This window comes from Phyllopteryx taeniolatus, chromosome 12 (assembly GCF_024500385.1).
Source record: "Phyllopteryx taeniolatus isolate TA_2022b chromosome 12, UOR_Ptae_1.2, whole genome shotgun sequence".
In the NCBI taxonomy this organism is placed as follows: domain Eukaryota; kingdom Metazoa; phylum Chordata; class Actinopteri; order Syngnathiformes; family Syngnathidae; genus Phyllopteryx; species Phyllopteryx taeniolatus.
In genome coordinates, this window is record NC_084513.1 from 16,439,057 (window position 1) to 16,462,757 (window position 23,701).

The 23,701-nt window shown below is 38.9% G+C and overlaps 1 protein-coding gene across 7 annotated transcripts in view; it reads right to left on the reverse strand.

Moving 5' to 3' along the window:
• thsd7ba (thrombospondin, type I, domain containing 7Ba) overlaps positions 1-23,701 on the reverse strand; it is a 198,856-nt gene that overhangs the window by 38,527 nt on the left and 136,628 nt on the right. For 6 of the 7 annotated variants that reach the window (XR_009791152.1, XM_061792757.1, XM_061792762.1 and 3 more), the window contains 6 exons: positions 19,278-19,475; positions 14,362-14,553; positions 12,548-12,776; positions 6,021-6,136; positions 4,356-4,488; positions 3,295-3,398 (listed from right to left, as the gene is read on the reverse strand). Coding sequence is in view for 6 of the 7 variants with exons in the window: in XM_061792757.1 (XP_061648741.1) it covers positions 3,295-3,398; positions 4,356-4,488; positions 6,021-6,136; positions 12,548-12,776; positions 14,362-14,553; positions 19,278-19,475 (972 nt within the window). In the remaining variant the exon portion in view is untranslated. The remainder of the gene's footprint in view (positions 1-3,294; positions 3,399-4,355; positions 4,489-6,020; positions 6,137-12,547; positions 12,777-14,361; positions 14,554-19,277; positions 19,476-23,701) is intronic. The other variant, XM_061792763.1, reaches the window with a different exon arrangement.

The window sequence follows — 23,701 nt, forward strand, 5'->3', positions numbered from 1 at the left end:
CCCGCAGACAGGGATCGTCTTTAATTATACACGAAGTTGGAAAGGTGATACATTTGGAAGAACTGCTGAAAGGGCACTCTTTGAAAAGGCTCACACTCCAGCTTTTCCTCATATTATAGGACTTGGGAGAGAATCTTACTGAAATACTATATATTTAATCAAGTTTCTTTCTATTTATAGTCTTTATCAGTCAAACCCCAGAACCAGTTACATTTTCCATCATAATGTGTAATAATAATGGATTTTCTACTGACATCAAGTCCCATCCCACCAAATCTGATCTTCATGTTAATCCAACCATACCACACTGTGATATGATGAAACTATGTAATGGAATAAACCAACATCAGTGTGATTAATATGCTGTTCAGAAGTCAGACAGACAGTTTCAGTTCTATTCAGGTTCTATTCATAGAATCTATTTGGGTAGTTTTAAGGCACAAGACGTGCATTATTATAGATGTGCATATTTTGGGCCGTAAATGATGAAATTCCTAAATTCCTTGCAATTGTAATGTACGTTAACAAACATTGTTCTTAAACTGTTGGACTATTTTCTCACGCAGTCGTTCACAGAGTGGTGAGAAAATATTTGGAATAAAAGAATAATGTTCATCAGTTTGAACATTAAGTATCTTGCCTTTGTTGTGTATTCAATTAAAGAAAGGTTAAAAAAGATTTGACAATCATTGTATTCTGTTTCTATTTAAGTTTTCACAACCTTACAACATCATTGGAATTGGGGTTTGTAAACAGACAATATAACAATATTTACAGGCAGATAGTCTTAATCCTCTTTATCTGAATCCTCAATATATTACTGCATTTTACTGAGTCAATTACATTAGTTGTGTAAATCTTCTTTGTGTTTTCAAGACTGTATTTTACTGCTCACCGGTGGCCAAGTCCCACACAACAATGAATTAAAAAAGATGCACAAATTATTCAATTATTCACATTATTATTATTATTCACATGAACCCAGCTACATAAGCCAATCTCCACCTTTTGTTCCATCGCTTCATGTGGCTTGGCCGCCCACTTGACACATTATATTCAATTATGTTATCAATATAAAATTTTTAGTTTGCATGTTCTCCCCGTGGTTTGCATGTTCTCCCCGTGCCTGCGTGGGTTTTCTCCGGGCACTCCGGTTTCCTCCCACATCCCACAAACATGCATTAATTGGAGACTCTAAATTGCCCGTAGGTGTGACTGTGAGTGTGAATGGTTGTTTGTTTGTATGTGCCCTGCGATTGGCTGGCAACCAGTTCAGGGTGTACCCCGCCTCCTGCCCAATGATAGCTGGGATAGGCTCCAGCACGCCTGCGACCCTAGTGAGGAGAAGCGGCATTAGAACATTTTCATAAAGTACAATATTATAGAGTGATATTTTATTAAAAACAGATTACGACATTTTTTTGGGGGTGGGAGGCTGGAACGGATTAATAGCATTTATATTCATTTCAATGGGGAAAGATGTTTTGAGTTACGAGAAAAATCACCGTAACGGGTTAACCTCGTATCTCAAGGCACCACTATACATGTTGAGAATATTGAAATGAACACTTAGCAGAATACAGAAATTTAATCTATCTAATAAATTATGTCATGAACTCATCAGTAAACTAAATGTGGGACACATTCAACAGAGTAAAGGTGAGTAACGCTTGGAATGAATTAATTGAACCTCTGCTGTAATTATTTCACATACCCCACAATAATGCATTTTAGTTTCACAGGATATGGCTTTTTAATTGTATTAGAGCAGCCCTCCACTCAGTTAAAGTTTTTTTTTTTTATCCGTTTTTTTCCCCCCTACTCCGGGTACATTCTAAGTTGCCTCCAAGTGTGTGAAATGTCACATGTATTTAACAAAGGCATTTTTAATCACACTGAAAGGTGAGTCTCAAAAGGTCACGGAGGATTGCGTTACACCTGGGGACACTTTCGCCTTTCCTTACTGGAAATGTTGCATAGATTCACAAGAGTAATGTCGATCAATTATGAAGCTAAGTGGAAGAGAGCAACAACAGGAGCAGAAATTCTCCAAAATTCTTAAAGCCTCAGATAAAACTACTGGAATCTATATTACTGTATTTGAGCAGGGTCGTTTCTAGGATAATTTATGCTCATTTTAGTGAGCCCACAATTACACCGAAATGACATTAACTATGGGATGAAATGATAAGTGGCTGTCATTTTGACAACTCCATCCAGAGAAAACTACTCGGTAGGGCAGGTACAGTACGTCCTTAATACTGATGCTTGCCACTTTGGCCTACTTGAAGAGCTTTGGTGCACCAAAGTGTCTGGTTGTGTGAGAAAAGGTTTATCTTCCGGATTGAACATACGTGAAGGTCACAATCAGTTCTGCACAATCAAACTATAATTTGTGAGGCAGCAAATGTGCTTCCAATGAAAGCACTGATTTTAGGTGTAAATTAAGTACTTTTTATGCATATCTCCAGTCATCCTTGGTAGTTCAAGTAATTACGTGCATACGCAGTGTGTTATACAACGACCGTTCTGGTTGCACAAAGGTGGAGACAACGGTGGATTCTTTATAAACCTACTGGAGAACAACATCCAAGGAGTAAACTGCACCTTCTTAGTAAAAGCAATTCAATGTGCAATTTAGCGCTCATATCTATAAACAGTGTAGTGGTACACTCGCCTGACTTTGGTGCGGGCAGCGTGGGTACGGTTCCCACTCAGTGACGGTGCAAATGCGAGTGCGAATGGTTGTCCGTGTCTATATGTGCCCTGTGACTGACTGGCGACCAGTTCGGGTTGTAGTCCGCCTTTCACCCAAAGTCAGCTGGGATAGGCTCCAGCGCCCCGTGACCCTAACCAGGATAAGCGTTGTTGAAAATGGATGGATCTTTAAACAGGATTTGACCAAAACTAGAGTGTCTGTATAAAACTGCTTTGCTTAAAATTGTCCATAATCGTCGTAAGAGTGTTTTGTTGTTTGTGTGCTACAAGGGTAAATTATCTCTGTCTGTTGTGTGCCTGTGGCTGTCCGGCTTGCTCCATTAATAAGGAACCAGTGACGTGATGAGATCGTCAAGACAACAGACAGAAAGATTCATCTTATTATACTCTTAGGACAAATTGCCTCTGTGTTTTATAGCTCCATCAGTTGTTTGTTAAAGGAGCCGTTATGAAAGGACCATTAGGACTCATTAAATAACGACAGTTAACTACATGGAAGCTTAGAACTATCTAACGAGTACTGAAAGACAAATACTTGTGGAATAAGTCTTATATAAGAAGAATAAGAAGACTTGCCTCTTGTTTCTAACCCATTTCCACAGGTTTCTGCCGGTCGAGATAAGCTACGTTGGACAAAATCAGGGACTAAGGTACACGCATGCCACTTGTGTATCCTCCACCTTAATGGAAAAAGAACAAAACAAAGACAAGGATTACTGCTGGCTTGTAAACCCACAAGCAACATCACAGGCGTTCAACATTTTGTTGGCTTAGAATTGATTATCTGGGCCCCTTTTTGTCTCCATGCAGAAAACATGAGCAATAAGACCAACAGTAAAAAGGAAAAACTTTTCAATATGTATTCTGTGTTAGCAAAGTTGCCATGTGGTATACAGTAGCCTACTGTATGTGTGAAAATAAAAAAATAAAAAAAGTAAGAACAAAACCGTTCTGCAAGGTTTAAATTGTTTTTCACTTTTGTTGTGGGTTTCCTTTTCATATGAGAAATATTTACGTTATTGTTGGTTTACAATTGATTTGGGCCAATTGTTGCCACAATACAAAACACTTGAATAAGCCAAAAAGAAACTCCTTAAGATAAAAAGAGCCTTCCAACATTGCTACAAGTAAACAAGAGTTTTGTCGTGCTCAAATGTTTTTTTTTCACTTTTGTTGTGTGCTCATAACATGGGTTGAACCGATTAGTTGACTTTACCACTCCATAATGACAGAGTTGAAGTCGGTTAATCGCCAATCAAGGATGCCTCACAGAAAGACATGCAGTGGTCGATCAACAACATCTTTATTGTGAAAATCAACGGTTAATGTCGGCCGTAACTACGCCAAAGAAAAACGTTCGGCTAGTGTTTCGTTCAAGCCTTCACCCCACAGAGAGGCTCATTTCCCTCCTTCCATTAGCCCCGCCCCCTGGCTCACTCTCCAATCACAAATCACACTCTGACACCTTCACGCACTGCCTCGCAGACAGAATAATCAACTATCAAGTCATTTTAACGTCATTCACCGTTAATGAACGAGCGTCATATACTGTACACCTTACTTCTTATAATATGCTATTTCAGTGTTAAACATTAAGTCTAGTTTACTCATAGATAGGAAGCAAGAAAATGTTTTACCTGTAAATTGGACATGCTGGGAGTGATTCACACTCCCTCTCTTCATAAAGAGTGTCTGGGCACTCTTGACCTCCATTGGCAGATGTTTGAATGATAGTTCGATACCGAGACTGTGTGGCACAGGTGGTATTCTCTGTTGGAAAAAAAAAAAAAAAAACGGTCTGACACACAGGCTGTGTAAAAGAATTATGCCGCATTTGTAGAGAACGTGCATTTGTGGATGAGCAGCAGACAGAGAATGCATGTTGCGGCCATGTAAAATGTACAAAATCTTCACTGCCTTTGCCAAACAATCCCTATTCCAGTACCCACATGAGCATGAGCCATGGTACAGTGACCATTGGGTTTCTCCTACATTTGTATGATCTGGATAAGTTGGAAAAACAAGTCAAGTCTCTGTGCAGAGATAACAAGATGACATTCTGCAACCAGAAATCAACATCTCCACATTCTAGGATAGAACTCCATCCCCCAAGATGTTACAACTCGTCCCCACAAAGACGACATTCCAGAGTTTGCCCTGCCATCTGCCCTGACCCCAACCCAACTGAAAACTGATGGGAGCCGCTTGGCCAAACAAGAGTCAATAGAAACAGCTCAATAAGTTATCAGGCATAGAAAGGTACATACTCAGTTGTGCTGCTCATCTCACAATGTAGGTTCATGAAAAAATGGCATCATTTAAATGCAAACAAGTGTTCCACCAGTATAAACTGGATTGGCAAGCATTGTTTCAGCCAAACACAAATTTCCAAATGTGTTGTTTTATGTTTCTTACCACAATATACAGACTATAAGCAACTTCCTGCAAAAAAAAATCAAAAATCAATTTGACAGTTTGTTTGCATGATATTTGTTTTCTTCCATTCTTCCCATTTTCAGAGTAAAAACTTTTGACTGCATGTCTTGAAAACAAGTAGTCTCAAAGATGATGAGATAATGACTAGTTTTCCTGTGTATGTATAATTTCCTCCAAAACACAGTCCTTGGTTTCTGGACATACGACATTGTAATGACCAAAGTCTCATCACCTCACATTAAAAATGGTGAAATCAAATGTGACTGCATCATCGGTGGCCCAATGAGCCACAGAATATTTATAGAGATGAGTTGCTAACACAATTGTTTTGATTATTTTTCCATGAAGAATCCCTTTTCTCATAATGCGTAAGCCAATGTCTTATATTTTATATTAGTTAGAAAAAAAAACCATCAATGGCCCATGATGTGGCATAATCTTTCGGAGAGACTTAAATTTCCAAGACGACATTGTTTTTGTTGAGCCCCAAAAGTTGTGGGAAATATATTAGGTTGTATCCAGATATATATCCTCAGATCAGAATCGGGCCTTTTCCAAACATCAATAGAAACATGATGTGAATTGGATATCAGGCAATGTGACTGCAGCATAAGCTAAGTAAACTACCTTCAGACTAATGTCATAAAAATGCTAATTGATAATGTGTAAACATGCACATCTACCCGAATACTGCAAACAATGCAAAGCACCCAAAAAAACAAAAATAAAACAAAAGTGTTTGTCTATCAAAACTACAGCAAAGGTTCATACCCTCGATATGAAATCATAACTGGGCACTTGGACCTGCTGTGTAAATGCAGCCTTACAATTCTAGAATAGGTTCCGCAATGCATGTTCAAGGCTACCTGGCATGCAGGTTGATGGGCAGGGCGTCCATTCGCTGAAGGGTGTCACGATGCAGTCTTTCATGCAGGGAAGAACACAGGGGCGGACGGTTTCCGGACGAGCAGAATCTGGGCATCTACACGCATACACACAAAGAGTGGTCCTTTATTCTACTCATCCCTCAGGCGATGAGTGATAAATGTCCTCAGTCTTGCTGGGAACAGGAACGTGCAGTGAAACAAGTGCCCCATCCTTGACATCACACATCTTCCCACAGGAAACATGATTGATTATTTTCCCCCGCTGCTTGTACGAGCCCAGGCAAAATGTAGATAGATTTAAAAAAAAATACAATTTTCTCACACAGGCCGTTTGGCAGAGGAGTATTGGGGCCTCTCTGAAAAATTGTTGTAGCATTAAGATATACAGTCATTGTTCAACCCCAATTCCAATGAAGTTGGGACGTTGTGTTAAACATAAATAAAGACAATACAATTCTTTGCAAATCATGTTCAACCAATATTTTATTTAATACACGACAAAGACAAGATATTTAATATTCAAACTGATAAACGTTATTGTTTTTAACAAATAATCATTAACTTAGAATTTTATGGCTGTAACACGTTCCAAAAAAGCTGGGACAGGGTCATGTTTACCACGGTGTTACATCACCTTTTCTTTTAACAACATTCAATCAACGTTTGGGAACTGAGGACACTAATTGTTGAAGCTTTGTAGGTGGAATTCTTTCCCATTCTTGCTTGATGTACAGCTTCAGCTGTTCAACAGTCCGGGGTCTCTGATGTCGTATTTTACGCTTCATAATGCGCCACACATTTTCTATGGGAGACAGGTCTGGACTGCAGGCAGGCCAGTCTACTACCCGCGCTCTTTTACTACGAAGCCACGCCGTTGTAACACATGCAGAATGTGGTTTGGCATCGTCTTGCTGAAATAAGCAGGGGCGTCCATGAAAAAGACGTTGCTTGGACTGGAAGCATATGTTTCTCCAAAACCTGTATGTACTTTTCAGCATTAATGGTGCCTTCACAGATGTGTAAGTTACCCATGCCATTGGCACTAACACAGCCCCAAACCATCACAGATGCTGGCTTTTGAACTTTGCGTCGATAACAGTCCGGATGGTTCTTTTCCTCTTTGGCCCGGAGGACACGACGTCCACAATTTCCAAAAACAATTTGAAATGTGGACTCGTGGGACCACAGAACACTTTTCCACTTTGCATCAGTCCATCTTAGATGAGCTCGGGCCCAGAGAAGCCGGCGGCGTTTCTGGGTGTTGTTGATAAATGGCTTTTGCTTTGCATAGTAGAGTTTCAAGTTGCACTTACGGATGTAGCGCCAAACTGTATTTACTGACATTGGTTTTCTGAAGTGTTCCTGAGCCCATGTGGTGATATGCTTTACACATTGATGTCGGTTTTTGATGCAGTGCCAACTAAAGGATCGAAGGTCACAGGCATTCAATGTTGGTTTTCGGCCTTGCCGCTTACATGCAGTGATTTCTCCAGATTCTCTCAACCTTTTGATGATATTATCTATTACCGTAGATGATGAAATCCCAAAATTCCTTGCAATTGTACGTTGAGGAACATTTTCCTTAAACTGTTCGACTATTTTCTCACGCACTTGTTCACAAAGAGTTGAACCTCACCCCATCTTTGCTTGTGAGCATTCCTCAACTTTCTCAGTCTTTTTTGCCACCTGTCCCAGCTTTTTTCGAATGTGTTGCAGCCATAAAATTCGAAGTTAATGATTATTTGCTAAAAACAATCAAGTTTATCAGTTTGAACATTAAATATCTTGTCTTTGTAGTGTATTGAATTAAATATAGGTCGAACATTATTTGGAAATCATGGTATTCTGTTTTTATTTGTTTAACACAACATCCCAACTTCATTAGAATTGGGGTTGTACAAGCAAAACAAATTGTCATATTTTTGGAAAGTAGTAGTCATTTTAAATGGATAAAAGTGTTGAAATATTTTTGTCTGACAACTGCAGCTTTAAGGCGTTCAAGAGTTGAGGGTCCAAAGGAGTGGTTTTTCCTTAACTTTTACTTTTGGTAAGTTTTCCCATGTTTTTACCCTCTGTCTTTCTTTGTTTCTTTCTTTTTTTTGCTTTCTTTCCATTCAGGCACAAATATTCCTTTTTAGTTGCAATTGGACAAAAAGCACATCTGAAAAAGTTACTTTAAATGGGACCTTAACAAAAAAAACTGTTAGTGACAACCAGTTTCATACTGCTATTGATTTTTATGGAAAAACTCTTTGCCTTTGTTATCAACATGGTTTTACAGTAGTATAAGCACTATAAGCCAGATAGGTTGGTGGAAGAAAATTTTGTTAGTTGAACAAAAAAAACAAAAAAACATAAAATCCACCCATCCAACTATCCTCTAAAGTGCTTGCCTTCGTTAGGGTCACGGCTGAGCTGGAGGCTTTCCCAGCTGACTGGACTGGTTTCCAGGAGCACATATAGACAAACAAATGTTCACACTCACATTCACGTCTATGAACAATTTGGGTCTTCAATTAACCGAACATACATGTTTTTGGAAGAGAAAGACAGAGCTGAGATTCAAACGCAGAACCTCAGAACTGTTAGGAACTCGTGCGTACCACACTGCAACGTGCTGGCTAATTATCCCAATAGCATCCTAATGAGGTGGTAAAATGCCAATTCTGTGTCACTGGTGGAATCTATGTCTCCCTGGGGAAAGCTTCAGTGATCATTTATATGTCCCATTGATTAATTACTTCAATGCAAACAGTTATGGCACTTTGTGTCTATAGGTTGATAGCAATTCTTTAAACACGAATGTGAATATGTGTATCCCTGTTTACAAGCATAGCATCAGTTGTCCACTATTAGTACCATGAAGACCCAGGAGACTCCCGCGGGAAAAATCAATTAAAGTCCGCAGCATGCCTGCTAATTAAACCTGACAAAAGTAAGGCTAAGCAAACTGTTCACCGACCAATTATGCAGTTCCAAGGACACATCGTTATCACTTTAAAAAGCACATCAATGATATTTAACCAGTGTACTTTTGTTAATGGAAAATCATTGCGTTGTCTAATCCCTGTTTAAGCTTTCATATATCTGGCGTCACGTATTTTATGACAAGCCGCTGGCAGTGTTTTGTCAATGCTGCAACTTTGAAATGTTTCATAATTCATGCGGCTATGTACAGTAAATCATATGCTTTGATGTCTTCATCCACCAGGAGGTATTTTTCTGTATATCCCCAATACACACACACACACACACACACATTTTCTCACAAAAACACCAGGAGCAGAGCTATTTTTTCCCCCCACTAAGTGACTTTACTCGACCAAGCAACCGAGATACAGGTCTCACTTGAGACTCAGCATGGTGCCACATTACTGCCAGTAGCAGAAAGTCAGCAGGCACAAGAACCTGATCAAAGTACACCCAAGTACAGCGAGCATGAGACATACAACTTTCCTGCCTCAACTTTATCCTCCTTCCCTTTTTGCAGTGATGCATGCCAAAGGACACAATAATGCAACTGGGCAGCTGGGGGATATTGTCAACTACTCCAAGAATAAGACTTTGAGAAATATCGTCACTGTGTAAAAACTATGGTGTGGAACACCAAGTGCTGTATATACACCCATCGCACATATTCAAGCTATAAAAATTATGAAATACTGAAAACATGCAATGTATCTTTTTAAATATCACAGCCCCATTTTGTGTATTAATATATAGTTTTTTCCATCATAGTTTTCATAGCCAATACGCGTCTATATGATGTGAAAATGAAAGAAAATATGTTATTGCTTTTCCTTTTGAAACTAAAGGGTCGGAAGACTTTCTTCAAAATGTTGGCGTGTGTCTGTAGGAATATTTGTCTCTTCACCCAGAAGACCATTTGTGACCGGAGAGAAGACCCTGCTCAAAATGTCTGCTTTTGTTCATCTCACTGGTGTTTGATAAAGTCGAGGTCAGGATTCTGTGCAAGTTCTTGCTGTGCATGGCTTTAGAGATAGTGTTTTATGCACTAGGGCACAGTGGTGTTGGAGCCAAAAAAAATAAAAATAAAAAATAATAAAAAAGGAAACTGACCAAACTGTTTCAACATTGGAAACATAGAATTGTAAGATGATCGGATGTTTGAGAGTTGTGAGCAGATTTCCCAAACTCTGAGCCATTTCCCTTCTGTTTTGTGTTTTCAATTCAGATCAACACACAAATGATTAGGGAAAGATGTTGCTTGCTGTTAGCATTTATCAAACAGTTTCACATAAAAAAAAGATGATGCTGTTATTGTACTTCATGAGATCAATATTTTTAATAGAACATTTTTGTTACGTGTGAAACAATATACCTAATGGGCTGGAGGACTAGAAATCTTTCTCGACGAGATAGTGATGATAATTGTGAGAACTGCTAGGAATTGCCCAATCCCTCGCTGAATTATTAATTGATGAAAAAGTGTGTCTCTACACATTTCACACTTGCAAATAAATAAATAAATAAATGCAATTATACCAAAAGATAAACTGCTCAAGTCATGCAGTAGTCAATAGCCAAACCCTTGTCATAGTAGCTCAGTCTGTGGGCAGTTCACTTGTTGTCGTTGTAGGATGGCTTGGTACAAATAATACCACTGACCAAAGATTAGGGCTTGATGCTGAAGAGGTGCCAGTTCATTCCCCAAGCAAAATGCTTTGAGCAAACCACCGAACCCCCAACTGCTCGAGGCATTCATTTGTACATGCCCAAAGGATCCTGATTGTACATGTGCGTATTTTTGGCCAAGTGTAGAGCATGTTGAATGTAGCAGAGTGTAAAAATGTAATTTCCCCTTAGGAGGTCTAACAAAGGGATGTCCCACAAAAATCTGCAAAATGGTGTCTGTAAAATGTGTGATGAAAATTACAACCTATGAACACCAAGGCAAAATTCCCTTCACTGTGGTTGTCACCCCATTGCCATTGCTTCTATGGTTTCAAAAAAAAGATTTAAAATGCTGGATTCTTCAAATGTTATGACTTTGTGCACATCTTTGAGATCTGTTTGAAACATAGAGTATATGCCAGTATAAAATAATCATACACAAATACAGGCAAACTCAATGAGTTTCTTTTAAAGACCCTGTAAAGTGAATTCAGAAATTTGTTTCTAAATACATTAGAGATGTTTGAAGATTATTGTTGAAAACATGTGCAAAGACAATTGGGGAGAAACAGTGTCAAGCAGTTTTTTCACCATTTCAGTTTTTCAGATTTTTTTGGGCAGGGCTAAAATGGGTTCCAAATGAGTCGGGCGTGCTTCCAGCGCATTCAGCGAACACGTCCTCTGACAGCGGAGGTTACGGCTTTTGATTTTTTATGATTTTGAATCCTTATGTTATTCACTTGGCAATCTTTTTAATCATTCAAATTTGGCAGGTTTAACAACTCTTCATCAAACATTAACAAGAGGCAAAAGCTGCTTACAAGAGAAATGAACAAATATGATATATGGGTCCTATATTAAAAATTAACATGAAAATTGAATTACTGAAACTATCTAACAGCAAATGAATAGTTTATTTTGATGTAAAGATACATTTATTACTACTGATCAGCAATTCAGACCAGAGGACGGTTTGAGCAGAAGACATTATATTGTTTATATAAATATGAAAAATCCAAAAACAACAAAAAATAACCCCATTATCAGTGATTAGTGAATAGTGATGTAAGGTGTTTTATGTTACCATCCGCTCTGCTAAAGGATAACCTGTTGCCATGTTGTCAACTCTTAATACAACCTTTGTATTTGTGCGGGTAAGGGGTAAAAATCCCTTCTATAATTCAGTTTAGAGCACTGTCAATTATATATGGAGCTAAAGAAGGGCAAAATCGTATGAATTATTTATGCCTCTTCCTGGTGCTGTCATTAGCATTGTTAAAATAACAGCGTTTGGAATTGTGTTGTGTGGAGTCGTACCAACAATGGTCAAAGATAAGGTTAAATGTGATCACAAAGAAGAAAAAAAAAAAGACAAATGTGCAAAAGTTAAGAAATACAATTTCAAAACACAACACCCACTCTGGGAAGATTTTAAAATTCCATGAATGAAATGAATATGCCATACACATCTTAGCTTAAAAAAATAAATAAATAAATATTCCTTTCTTACATAATTTACAATTAAAAAACCTAAACTTAACGTTAAACTTTAACAAAAGGAAATGAAGAGAAGACAGAAGAAAAATAATTGGTAAAAATTAAATTAAATCCACAAAGCATGTGCTGTATTTTGAAGTACTATTGTTTAAGTTTTCTAATTGTACGTTTCCATGTTAGTTTCATTTTCTGAATTATCTTCTTTTTTTTGCAATGACACAATGCATTCATTCCACTTCACAATACGCAGTACATGCTGTAATTTAGTTATCAGAGTTGGCATGCTAATTTCTAAACCTAAACTATGACGTGTAAAATCCAACAAATACTGCATATGAATCAATCGTACAGATACGACAGGTTGTACAACATACCTTTTGCTCACAACCGATCCACCATTCATCTTCATACATGTGACTTTACGAATTTGGACTCCCATAGCACAGGTAGCGATGCTATTCCAGAAGTTTGTTCCATTGAGATCCAAAGTATTGTTAATGCACGGCCCCCATGTTGAAGCCTCCCAATAGAATACCAGGCAAGGATGGTCATTGCAAACTCTCCACTCCTCCAAAGCTGGCGCGCCTGGACACTCTTTACCTTCTGGGCCAGACAAAAAACAAAACAAACAAAAAAAAAACATTCAAATTTAGCTTTTTTTTTTTTTTTTTTTTTTAATCCCGCCTTGTTTTTATATGGGTAAATGTCTCCCATGCTGAAGATGCCAGGTTTAACGTCCTATTTTCAAAGAGTTAATGATTTAAAATTTAAGGCATTCATACTAAAGACTATCCTTATTGACAAAACAAACGGTGGTGTTCCATTGAGAAACACTTCTTTTTATAATGGTGAAGACAAAAGGGCATAATGGTAAAGCCATACAGTAAACAGCTTCATAAAAATCATAAGTGTTGCACTTCAAACTCTGCAGACACAAGTGCATAAATGATCCCAACTATTTATTAAAGCCATTACACTCTTATTTTTGTCCAATCATAATAACGGTAAAGACATGCAATAGTTCCAACACTTTCATCGATTCATAGATATTCATTCAAATCTCAGAAATAACACCATTTATTTTGCTGCCTGCTATTGTGTTAATGCAAAACGGCTGCCTCATCCTGGCACTTAAGCTCACAGATCCCTCTGGTGGATTGCAACAACATAACAGTAGCATTAACGGTGAAGACAGCTTGAGTGACAAAGAAGGACCAAAAAAAAAAAAAAGGAACTCTGAAGACATTGAAAAGGCATATTAAGAAATATGAGTAAAATCCTATATCTTCAAAACTGTAATTAGCATCTTCAGAAAACATGTTGCACATCACGAAACTTAATTTCAGACGCCTAACAGTAAAAGACAGTTTGGCATTAAACGCTGAGCATTGCACCTTTTGGTTGTTGACTGGCATTATAGTGTAATTGTCATGGGTCACTATAACACAGAAATATTTTTTTTGAGCTATTTTTTTTCAAATCTAAACAAGAAAATCTTCTTTTGGTGTTATAATACGGCTGTTTGATGTTGTCCACCCAATGCAGATTTGCTGAGGCATCATGCCACAGCTTAAAAAAGACATTTTCTGGATGTTATGCCACTTTTGAAACAAGTTCATGTTCCTTCCATCCTTTTCAAATTTTCTCTACTTTCAGTTGCGGAAGCCTGAATTTGTTAGTTGCCTGTTCGTCTGTCAGTCCATCGATATTCTAGTACATTCCAAGCTTCTTCCCTAGTTTGAGGGATCAATAGGGAACTACTGGTAAATGTGTTCTCTTTGTACCCTTGACACTTTACATCTTGGGAACATGTTGCTACCTATTTGGCCCTGGGAAAGGTACAAACAGCTACATTAGAGTCCAGCATTTAGCCTTACTGCAAGGAAAGTGGAGAATGCAGGCAGGGCCATATTATCACAGCGAAAATCTTATTTGTGGCAGAATGTCAGACACATTTCCAGTGGGGTTTTAGCTCCACCAATCAATGTCACATTTAACATTTTCAATGGCATCTCAAGGTGTAGTTAGCGCTTACAGGTAAAGGTTTGGGTGACAAAATGATCACCTCTGTGCTTGTTGCTGACAGATGGATATCATAAACGCAGATGAGCTGTAAGTGTGCATGTGGGGGGGAAAAAAGGTCTGCGTAGTTCTGACAGAAAATATAATCACGCCAAAATAAAATCACCTTTTCCTGGGAGGGCCAACACAGTGCGTGTGCGACTTTGTCGGCCCTCTGCAGTTTTAGAGGCACAGCTGTGTGAGCAGGGCGACCAGGAGGACCAGGCGCTAACAACGCAGTCTGCAGGACAAGGCACCTCGCAGGGCGCCTGGCTCGGTGGAAGGCCTTCTGCACAGTAAGTCATGGGAACATCCTCACCTGGGCAAGGGAAACAAGAAAAGTAAAAAAAGAAATCAAATGAACACCCCCTAGCTACTGGAAACATTCTTCCAATACAAAATGAAGGCAAAAATAATCTGGAAATCTCTCTAAACATCCAAAACAAAAGAAATAAAATCGTTTTTATTCTAATCAAAGGATAATGAGTGTGTTGATGTGTTGCAGATTTACAATATGTCCTTCTTCCTTTAGCTTGCTCTAATTGAATGTTTATAAGTGCTCCCAGTAAAACTCTCGGTCATGAAAAACGGAGATTCAGTTTTCACAATACAGCATTTTTCCATAAGTGGCCCAAATTTAAGGGCCACAAGACTCTCTGGGGTCAGATCTACTGTCAACCTGATAACATGAAACATCATGGGATCTCACACAGAGCAGCATCATTCTCTTGTTTGAACTCTTAAAAAATGTAAAATGGTTTAACAATAACAACCCGAGGACAGATTTGACAACCAATTTGTTGTTTTATTTCCTCTCCAGGAGTCTTGGTACAAGAAAAGAAGACGTTTACAGAGCAAATGTGGGTATCACTTCATTACAAAGATATGAAAGACTCCTTTGGGGATTTTGGAAGACCTTTTGTCCATAAAGCGACACTGATCTCACTACAGCCAGTAAAATAACTGCAGTGTGTACAGTGGAGCCATAAGTCTGCTGGAGGCATTGATAAAATCCCACTGGTGACATTGGGGCAATGGCTTATGGCAATTACTGTATATACTGAAAAACAACTTCTAACCAGTTTGGAAATGATTTTATTTTGGATAGTTTCACAACTTGCAGATCAAATATGTCAGCTCATAGAAAACACTGCTTGGATTGCTTGAGGCTTATTATACAACTTTGCACGTAGGTATGTTAATAATATAGAAATTTCCTATCCATTCAACAGCAATGCAAAAAAATAAATGACCCATTAATCAATATATGTTGAAATACCAAAAAAAAAAAAAAAACTGCTACAAACAATGGTAATATGAAACTATTAAAAGCTTGAGTCATAACTTTGTGTGAGTGTATGTCTGTGAAAGAGAGACAACATGGGAGGGGAAACTCTGCAAATAGATGGCTGCCCTGAGGTTCTTTTGCATTATTAATACAGGGAACGGTAGTTGTGGCTTTTTCTCAGATAACACCGCCGCTACCTGAATGCCTATTGAAATATTTTTTTGTTCCGCTCACCCACTCACCGATGAATCTTTTAACTGAGGTAGTTATGGATAAAGCGCTTCCCTTTGCTTGTCTGCTAATAATCGCATCAAATCCCCTCAGACGGCCTTTTAGATAAAGCTATATAAAATAACAGGGCACTTTAAAAAGAAACTCTGGTAACTATCAAAAGGGGTCTCTGAAAAGCTATCAAGAATCACGATTGATTTTTTTGAGGCATGCGTTATACTCTTAATGGCACTGTTAAATGTATGACATGTTTAACATGTTGTGTGAGCGTTCCAGACTGATAAAAAAGAGTTAGTTCAGGTAGACGGTAAAGGCGTTCAGTTGGTTGGTAGACTTTGGGCTCAAAAGTAACAATTTCAGATAAAAATTGTACAATGTGGATCAATCAAATCATAAGAGCATCACAGATTGAGTAGGTCTTGTTTCAAAGTGTGGATTTTCATTTGACTTATTCCACTGTAAATGTGATTAACAATTGAACAAAAGTGCTAAAGGAACAGCTAAATCCGATCAACCCAATCATACCACGCTTGCAAACTAACACACAATACATACAATCATGATAAACAGTATTGTGATAATGAAGGTGTCAGTACTTGAATTGGTGTGTAATCAGTAGTAATTTCTGTCAACAAAGAAGCTTTGATGAAGATGTACCGATATTATACACAGAGGCTGCTGATCTGCGTTCACCGAGGACACTGTCTCATATGTGGAGTGAATTGAATAGACAGATGGCAAAGCCAAGTGAATAGACAAAACATAATGTAATTAGGAGTATATTCAGACTTTATATTACAAAGCATTCGTCCCTCATGCGTCCCGGAATAACCCTGCGATATTTCTCTTTGCTGGGCCCCAGAATCAATTTGAATTCTGTATTGTGATCAGCTGGATGCTTTTGAAATGACCACTATTTAGTAAACAATACAACTAGGCATTTAGTTGATAGAGGATACTGATGAATGAGGAAGTCAGCTATGCAATTTTGATTAAAGACCCTGTGAAGTGAATTCTGAGATTTGTTTCTATATATATAATAACTGCTGAAACCAGGCAAAGACTGAGAACTGTGTAGTATACTCAATTGTGGGCCTATAGCATTAAACAGTTTTTCACCATTTCAGTTTTTCTGATTTTGGGGGGGGGGGCGTAAAACGGCGCCCAGTGATGCACTTGAGTCACCTGTGACGTATGTTGAAACGTAAAACATCGGGAGTATATAACTAGCAGAAAGCATGTGCTTAACTATCTGTCATGTAGTGTGAGCCACAAGCGGAATGAAGTTGAAAATTCTGTATTATGTGGAATAAACCCCTTGAGCTCCAACATCTCATTTGCGGGGTGGCTCCCACACAAATGATTCAACAAACAGCGTTTGTGACGCTGTGTTTAATAAACGGTTAACTTTCCCTGTAGCATCTCTGTTATGTGGACCTTCACACCGACAAAACACAAGTGAGATGGTGATGTATTGGATGTGCCCACCACCCGTCCGCAGCGTCTGGAAGCATGTTAGCACACAAGCTAGCTAATGGCTAGCGCCTCTCGTCACTGTATGGAAAAGCCTTGCGACGACTCAGAGGGATATATTCCAGCCACCGGAGGCTTTAAGCTGATATATTTTTGCAGCTGTAACATATATGATGTGTAGGCATTAGAAAAATGCCGGACGTATGAACGTATTTGTTTGACAGTTGAGCGGAGCGTGGTTTCAGCGCAGACAGCGGAAATGCCCACAGCGTTTGAGTGCTTAGAGAAGGGCTTGATTTTTCACGATTTTGAAGCCTCATTTTATATACTTTGCGATTTCTTTTTCATTCAAAATGTACAGGCTTGTTAACAACACTCTCCTCTGTCATCTGTCAAGACATTTATTTTCACAAAGACTAAGTAAAAACTGAGTGTTGCAAGCATCAGATACAAATTATATTTACGCTACAAAATTATAAAGAAATTTTTTTTGTTGAGTGAGGTGGACTTATTGGAAGCAAGTCACTTGAGTGATGCAGACAATTTTAGATTTTCCCCGCATAACGCAACAGACAAAGTAAGGTTTTCCAACATTGTTATTCATGGCTTTAGTTTTTATTTTTTTGCCAACATTCTTTTGTAACACTTCTATTCAATTGTTATAAGAAACTATAATCAGCACGACATTAATTTCATAATAGATTATTATAATTTTTTTTTAAATGAGATTGCATGAGGTGAGATCTGTGGTCCTACTCCTTTGTATTTCACCCTTGTCGCTAAAATGTTACAATTTCGTCAGTAAAGTAAATACCGTTTTTATTGTGCCTACAGTCTGACCTTGCAAAAGATTATTTTGGTTCTTTCAGAAAATAAAACAACAACTTTTTACAAATATGAACATATTGGGAGTTTGACCAGCGTCCAAGAATGTATTGCACTTGACCCTAGCAGTTTCACTGTTAAAAAAAAAAAAAAAAAAAAAAAAAAAAAAAAAAAAGAATTGGTAATATATTCTGCAAGCTCCCAGGGGGGGCACAAGAGGTTCCTCTAGGGTGAGATTGATATGGTGCCCTGACTAAGGGAAAGATGGAGGTGCTGGATGAGCTCTTGTTGTTGTAATGATGCTGCCACAAAGGTCTCCGGTAGCGCCAATGGAGATGACTTGCACTCATGGTCAAAAGGTTTGGGAAGAATTGAAAATATCTTAGGTGAGGAAGTCGAGTCAAGCAAGGGCTCTTTTCACATGGAGGTGTCAGCTGAGGTGATTCAGCCAACTAATTAGAATGCCTCACTGGTCCTTTATCTTGTCGTTTTTCCATTATTACACTGACTTGGCTCCGAGGTGGCCCTGACACTGGGTGGAAGCAACCCATTGCACTTGGAGGGTCTCATAAGTCAATCAAAAGTGCAGTGGTGATCAACACGTGAACATTCTTTAAGAAAGTATTCTAGCGTGGCTAATTTCATTCATTTTCCTCATATCCATCAAGACTCTTTGCCTGTCAGCCTGTCAAAATTCATTAGACTCTCTAAGTGGCTGATGCAGGACAATTGGTTAGCGGATGGGCAACTAATGAAGGAAAGAAGGAAAGGTGGAAAGAATGAAGGATGGAGAGAAGGAAGCAGGGGTATGGAGTTTTCTTTGAATCTTTTCTGTAGCTATAAATGCAGTGATGCCCACGTAATAAATAATATATTGGATCACATTATACATTCATCACAATGTTGCACACGATTGTTGAAACTCTTGTTTGTGTTTTTAAAAAGAATGATTAATTTTTAATTGCGCTTATGAAAAATGAAAGACATCGAACATTTGCTAAACAGTATACATATCTTTCTAATGGTTAATGTGATCAATAACCAATTACAATTATACTCTATGTACACATACAAATATACAATAACAGTTGGTTCTCATTTGACTCCCCACCATGGAGGCAGGTCGCGAACAGCCTACTTTTGGGAAGATAACAAGCACTGCACTATATGGCAACTTCTTTTGATTATTGTCATAATTTTATTTCTAAAGGAAGAGAAAATTATACCTTCAGCACTGACACACTTCACACTTTGGACCACAGTTCCGGGACCACAGGTGCTTTTGTTGGGCATACATTTGCCTTGCTGAACTTGCCACAGGTAGCAGGCAGGGTCCTCGCAGGGGATGGACTCCACCAGATGAGGGCAGCAATCCAGCGGAATGCAGGATGCCCACAATGCCTCTCTCCTTCTTTGTATGAAACCTGACAGAGAAGACCAAAAAGGAGAGAAAGAAGAGAGGTTGTTAGAATACATTACCTAGGATTTCCATACCATTTGGTATGGACACCACCTCTGACAGTTTTAATTAGTTCAGATTTTCTTGTCTCGGCTCAGCTCTACTCTTCTCTGGTCTTTTGAGACAAAGATTGCACTGTTTGGAGTGAATGCCAGACATCATGTTTGAAGGAAACGTGGCCATTACCATCCCTATAGTGAAGCGTGGCGCTTTCAGCAGTAGGCAGTGGGCGTTTTTCATCTTCTGTTTTACTCACTGGAAGACGAATCAGTATTGGGGGAAAGATGAATGCAGCTGCGTGGAGACTGACATACTTGATAAAAATCTGCTCCAAAGCGCTCTTGATCTCAGACTGGTGCGAGGGTCGTCTTTAAGCAGGACAACAACCCTAAGCACACAGCCAAGATATCAAAGAAGTAGCTTCAGGACAAGTTTGTGAATGTCCTCGAGCGGACCAGCCAGACCCCAGACTTGAATCCAATTGAAAATCTCTGGAGGGATCTAAAAATGGCTGTGCACCGACACAGCCCCAGTCAATGTGATGGAGCTTGAGAGGTGCTGCAAAGAGGAATGAGCCAAACTGCACAAAGATAGCTGTGCCCAGTTGTGCCAAAGATGCATCAACAAAGTATTGAGCAAAGACTATGAATACTTATGGGATTTCTTAGTTTTTTTTATTTTTAATACATTTGAAAAAACAACCCCTAATCCCACAAAAAACAACATTTTTTTTCACATTGTGTCATGAGGGGATGTGATGTGCTTTTCTTTTTTCATTTTTGGAATAAGGCTGTAACATAACAAAATGTGGGGGGGAAAATGAAGCACTGTGACTATGTTACAGTTGCAGCGTCAGGAGATTTGAGTCTTGAGTGTTACTGAAGAGGAGACTGAGGGCGGATACTCCGGAGCACAATACTGCAGTGTCCAGCACTAAAACATAGCAACCAGCTAAACTAACATTAGCATATATGTTTAATGTAATCTCAATTCTTACAATGATGCAGCATTGATGAATCTGCTTGCCCAATGCCCAGTGAGTTGTGCTTTACATATTGGCACGTTTTGAACCCTGGCTGACCAGCTACTTAAAGAATAACTCCTTGTGGTACCTGGTAGTAAGTATTACAACGTCCTTAAAGGCATCAGGATTACTGCTAGTGATTATTAGCAACACGCACAGGTCATACGAGTCTATTATTCTCTTTCTACTTTGAGAATTAACATAAAAAGAACCACACATAAACATTCAAACATAATGTCCAAAGTTGGCACAGAGACAAGTGAAAACAGGAAGGAGCAAAGTGGTGACGCTTTCGGGAACGGGAAGGTGTCAGTGACTGGGGTCACGTCACAGCATTTGGTATGAGTCACGGTAAAACATATTGCTGCTGTTGTTGAGTCTCACTGAGATGGAGGAGCCTTTAATAGTTTTACAGGTACATTGGCTCTACATAACTCTCGGGAAAATAATTTGGCCGCTATAAACTGGTGTAGTGGGAACATTTACATCATTGCTGCTTCAGGGGTTCAGCAACACTGAATACTGTGCTGTATTTCTAAACAAAGTCCCTATTATGGATAGTAAATTACGAATAAATACATGCGCTGGATTATTGTTTTGATCGCTTTTCACTACACGTAAAGTGGATATAAACTGTCTGCACAACACTGGTAAAATTCGAAGTTGTTTTGATATTAAAACAAACAAAAAAATGACCAGGATGAATCATTTCAACATATTTTCCAGATAATGTGGTTGCACAAGTGTATAACTTGTGATGTGGCTGTGAGCAGAATTGACCAATCACATTCAAACTCATGTTAAAGTGCCTCTGAATAACCCCAAATAAAGATCAGTCATTCTAGTAGTCATTCATGATGTCCCCCCCCACTTTCTTTCTTGCAGATGCCTGAATGTTTTGTGCTAAAACTGACTACCATTTGGAACATCTCATAATCCATCCAGCTTGTCTAAAGCCCCAGTTCCAGCTGAAGAAAAACAAAACAAAAGCATGACGCTGTTATCACCTTGTTTCGCTATAAGTATGGTATTCTTTAGTGATAAGCAGTGTTTTGTTTGTGTCTTAGAGTATGGCCCAAAAGTTTAACCTTGGTTTTACCAGACCATAACAAAATCTCTTTTATTTGGAAAAAAAAAAAAGTTAGTCATCCGTTTCATATCATACTTTTATTAAAGGATCCATGCATGCAGGTGTCTCGTAACTTTTGTGAATGCCAATAAATAGAAAATAAACACATAATATAATGCAAAACCAGGGGGTTAGGCTTTTCTGTAAAAAAAAAAAAAATTAATATGTTCTACCTTTTCACAGATGAAATCTTGACAAATTGCCTCCATCTTCCGACAGCAATTGACATCATGTATTTCCTCATTCTGCTTTCGACTTAAATGTGCTGTTGCAGTGACTCATATACAGTACAATGTTATAATCTATTCAACTACTGAAAAATGTCACATAGATATGAGCAAATATCTTTAAATGAGACAATTTCAAAATGTTGTAATAACAATCCAACAACATTTTGCAGCATTATTATCAAGCCTCTCCATCATCTCGTTTCAGCACCATAACAGCATGAAATTGCCTCAAAGCTAGATTTGTAATTAAAGTTGTTCTTTTTAAATCAAATAAAAAACAGACTTCGCTGATTGGACATGACTGAATGATTTACTTGAAGAAATAACTAACTTTTGCAAGAGTTTCCAATTCCTTGATAACAAAGAGGAATGTTGGAGATTAAATAATTGTAAACTTGGCACTGACCACCTCCCTGGGGTATTTCCGCTACACTGGAAGAGCAGTCACATTCATCTTCAGCTATACTCATTTTAACAAAGCCCTGACATTTGCCACAAAGGTCCTACATTATTTCCTTCCACAGGTGGAACATCTAATCTCCAGGAGGGTCGGCGTCTACACAATACATCCTCCAACAATCCTGACCTGTACTGTCCAAGAGGTTGGTTGGAGAGCAGAGACAGCGTCGATCGATTGCAGCAATGCCCGGTGCACTTACTGCTACTGAAATCCACACCACAAAAAAACTATTTTGGCATGAGTGCGCCGAAGAGATTTTAATAATTGATATGCCTCTTGGTCAAGCTGGTTATTTCAAGCAGGTGAGCTACAGCACTGTGTGAAGACACAGCAGTCCAGTCTCCCCTCTGACCTCAAGTAAAATAATTACAAAAGCTCTATTAAATAACCCCCATAGTTAAATGCCTTTACATCACAGAGTAAAATTTGATAAGCGATGAGAGTCAGCTAAAACATGAAAAGCATGTACTGCAGGGCAAATTTAAAGTATTAGTATTAAAGTATAGTATAAGTATCACACGTGTCAACGGACCTCAGTATGTGTCTGATCGCACGAAACCAGCAGTCTTCCTACTGCGAAAAAAATTAAGACTTAGTGCGAGCAGGCATAAATTTAGATCAACCTTTTGCCACCAAATTGTCAGGCCAGTTGCGCCTTCTAAAAAATAGAGCCCAACGTGTTCAAACAAAATGGCATCCCACGAACCTCATGCACACAAGTCTTGGATCAATTTTCTGGCAAGGCTCACTGCTTTTGATATTGTATTGGTTTCCTTTATGTGATCTGGGTCTACTAAAGCCTAAACACTATGTGTCACTAGAGAAGGATGTGAAAAACAGCAGATGCTACGTCTTCTACCCCTTGAAATATATTAATGAAAGTGTCTGGGAGACGAGATGCCGTGGTCCCATGGAGACCAGTGTGGGCACTGACCTGAACAATCCACACTTCAATCCTTCCCTTGGGGGCTTTCATGCACATTTACACACGACAGCGATGAGGTCGTGCTGCCCTTTTAGCAGAGCGGTTACACGCCAGCAGCTTTGGCATACTAACACATACATGAGGTGTGTAACTCACACTGAATGCCAAGCTTGTCTGAAGGCTGTGACACACCTGTTTACCTGCTCTAAAATGCAGTGAGACAGCACCATCCTGAAGGCTTTTGCATGCCAGCGAATTGCACACCTACACACACAAACTCAGGAAGCATCTTGTCCGTCTCTCGTAACCTCTTGGGGACGAAGAGCAAAGCCACAGGCGAGCTCTCTTTCTGGTTTTCATCAGTCATGGCTTGTTCGTGTACTGCTTTTTTTCAGAGCAGACTTAGTCTAGCCAGTCACTTTT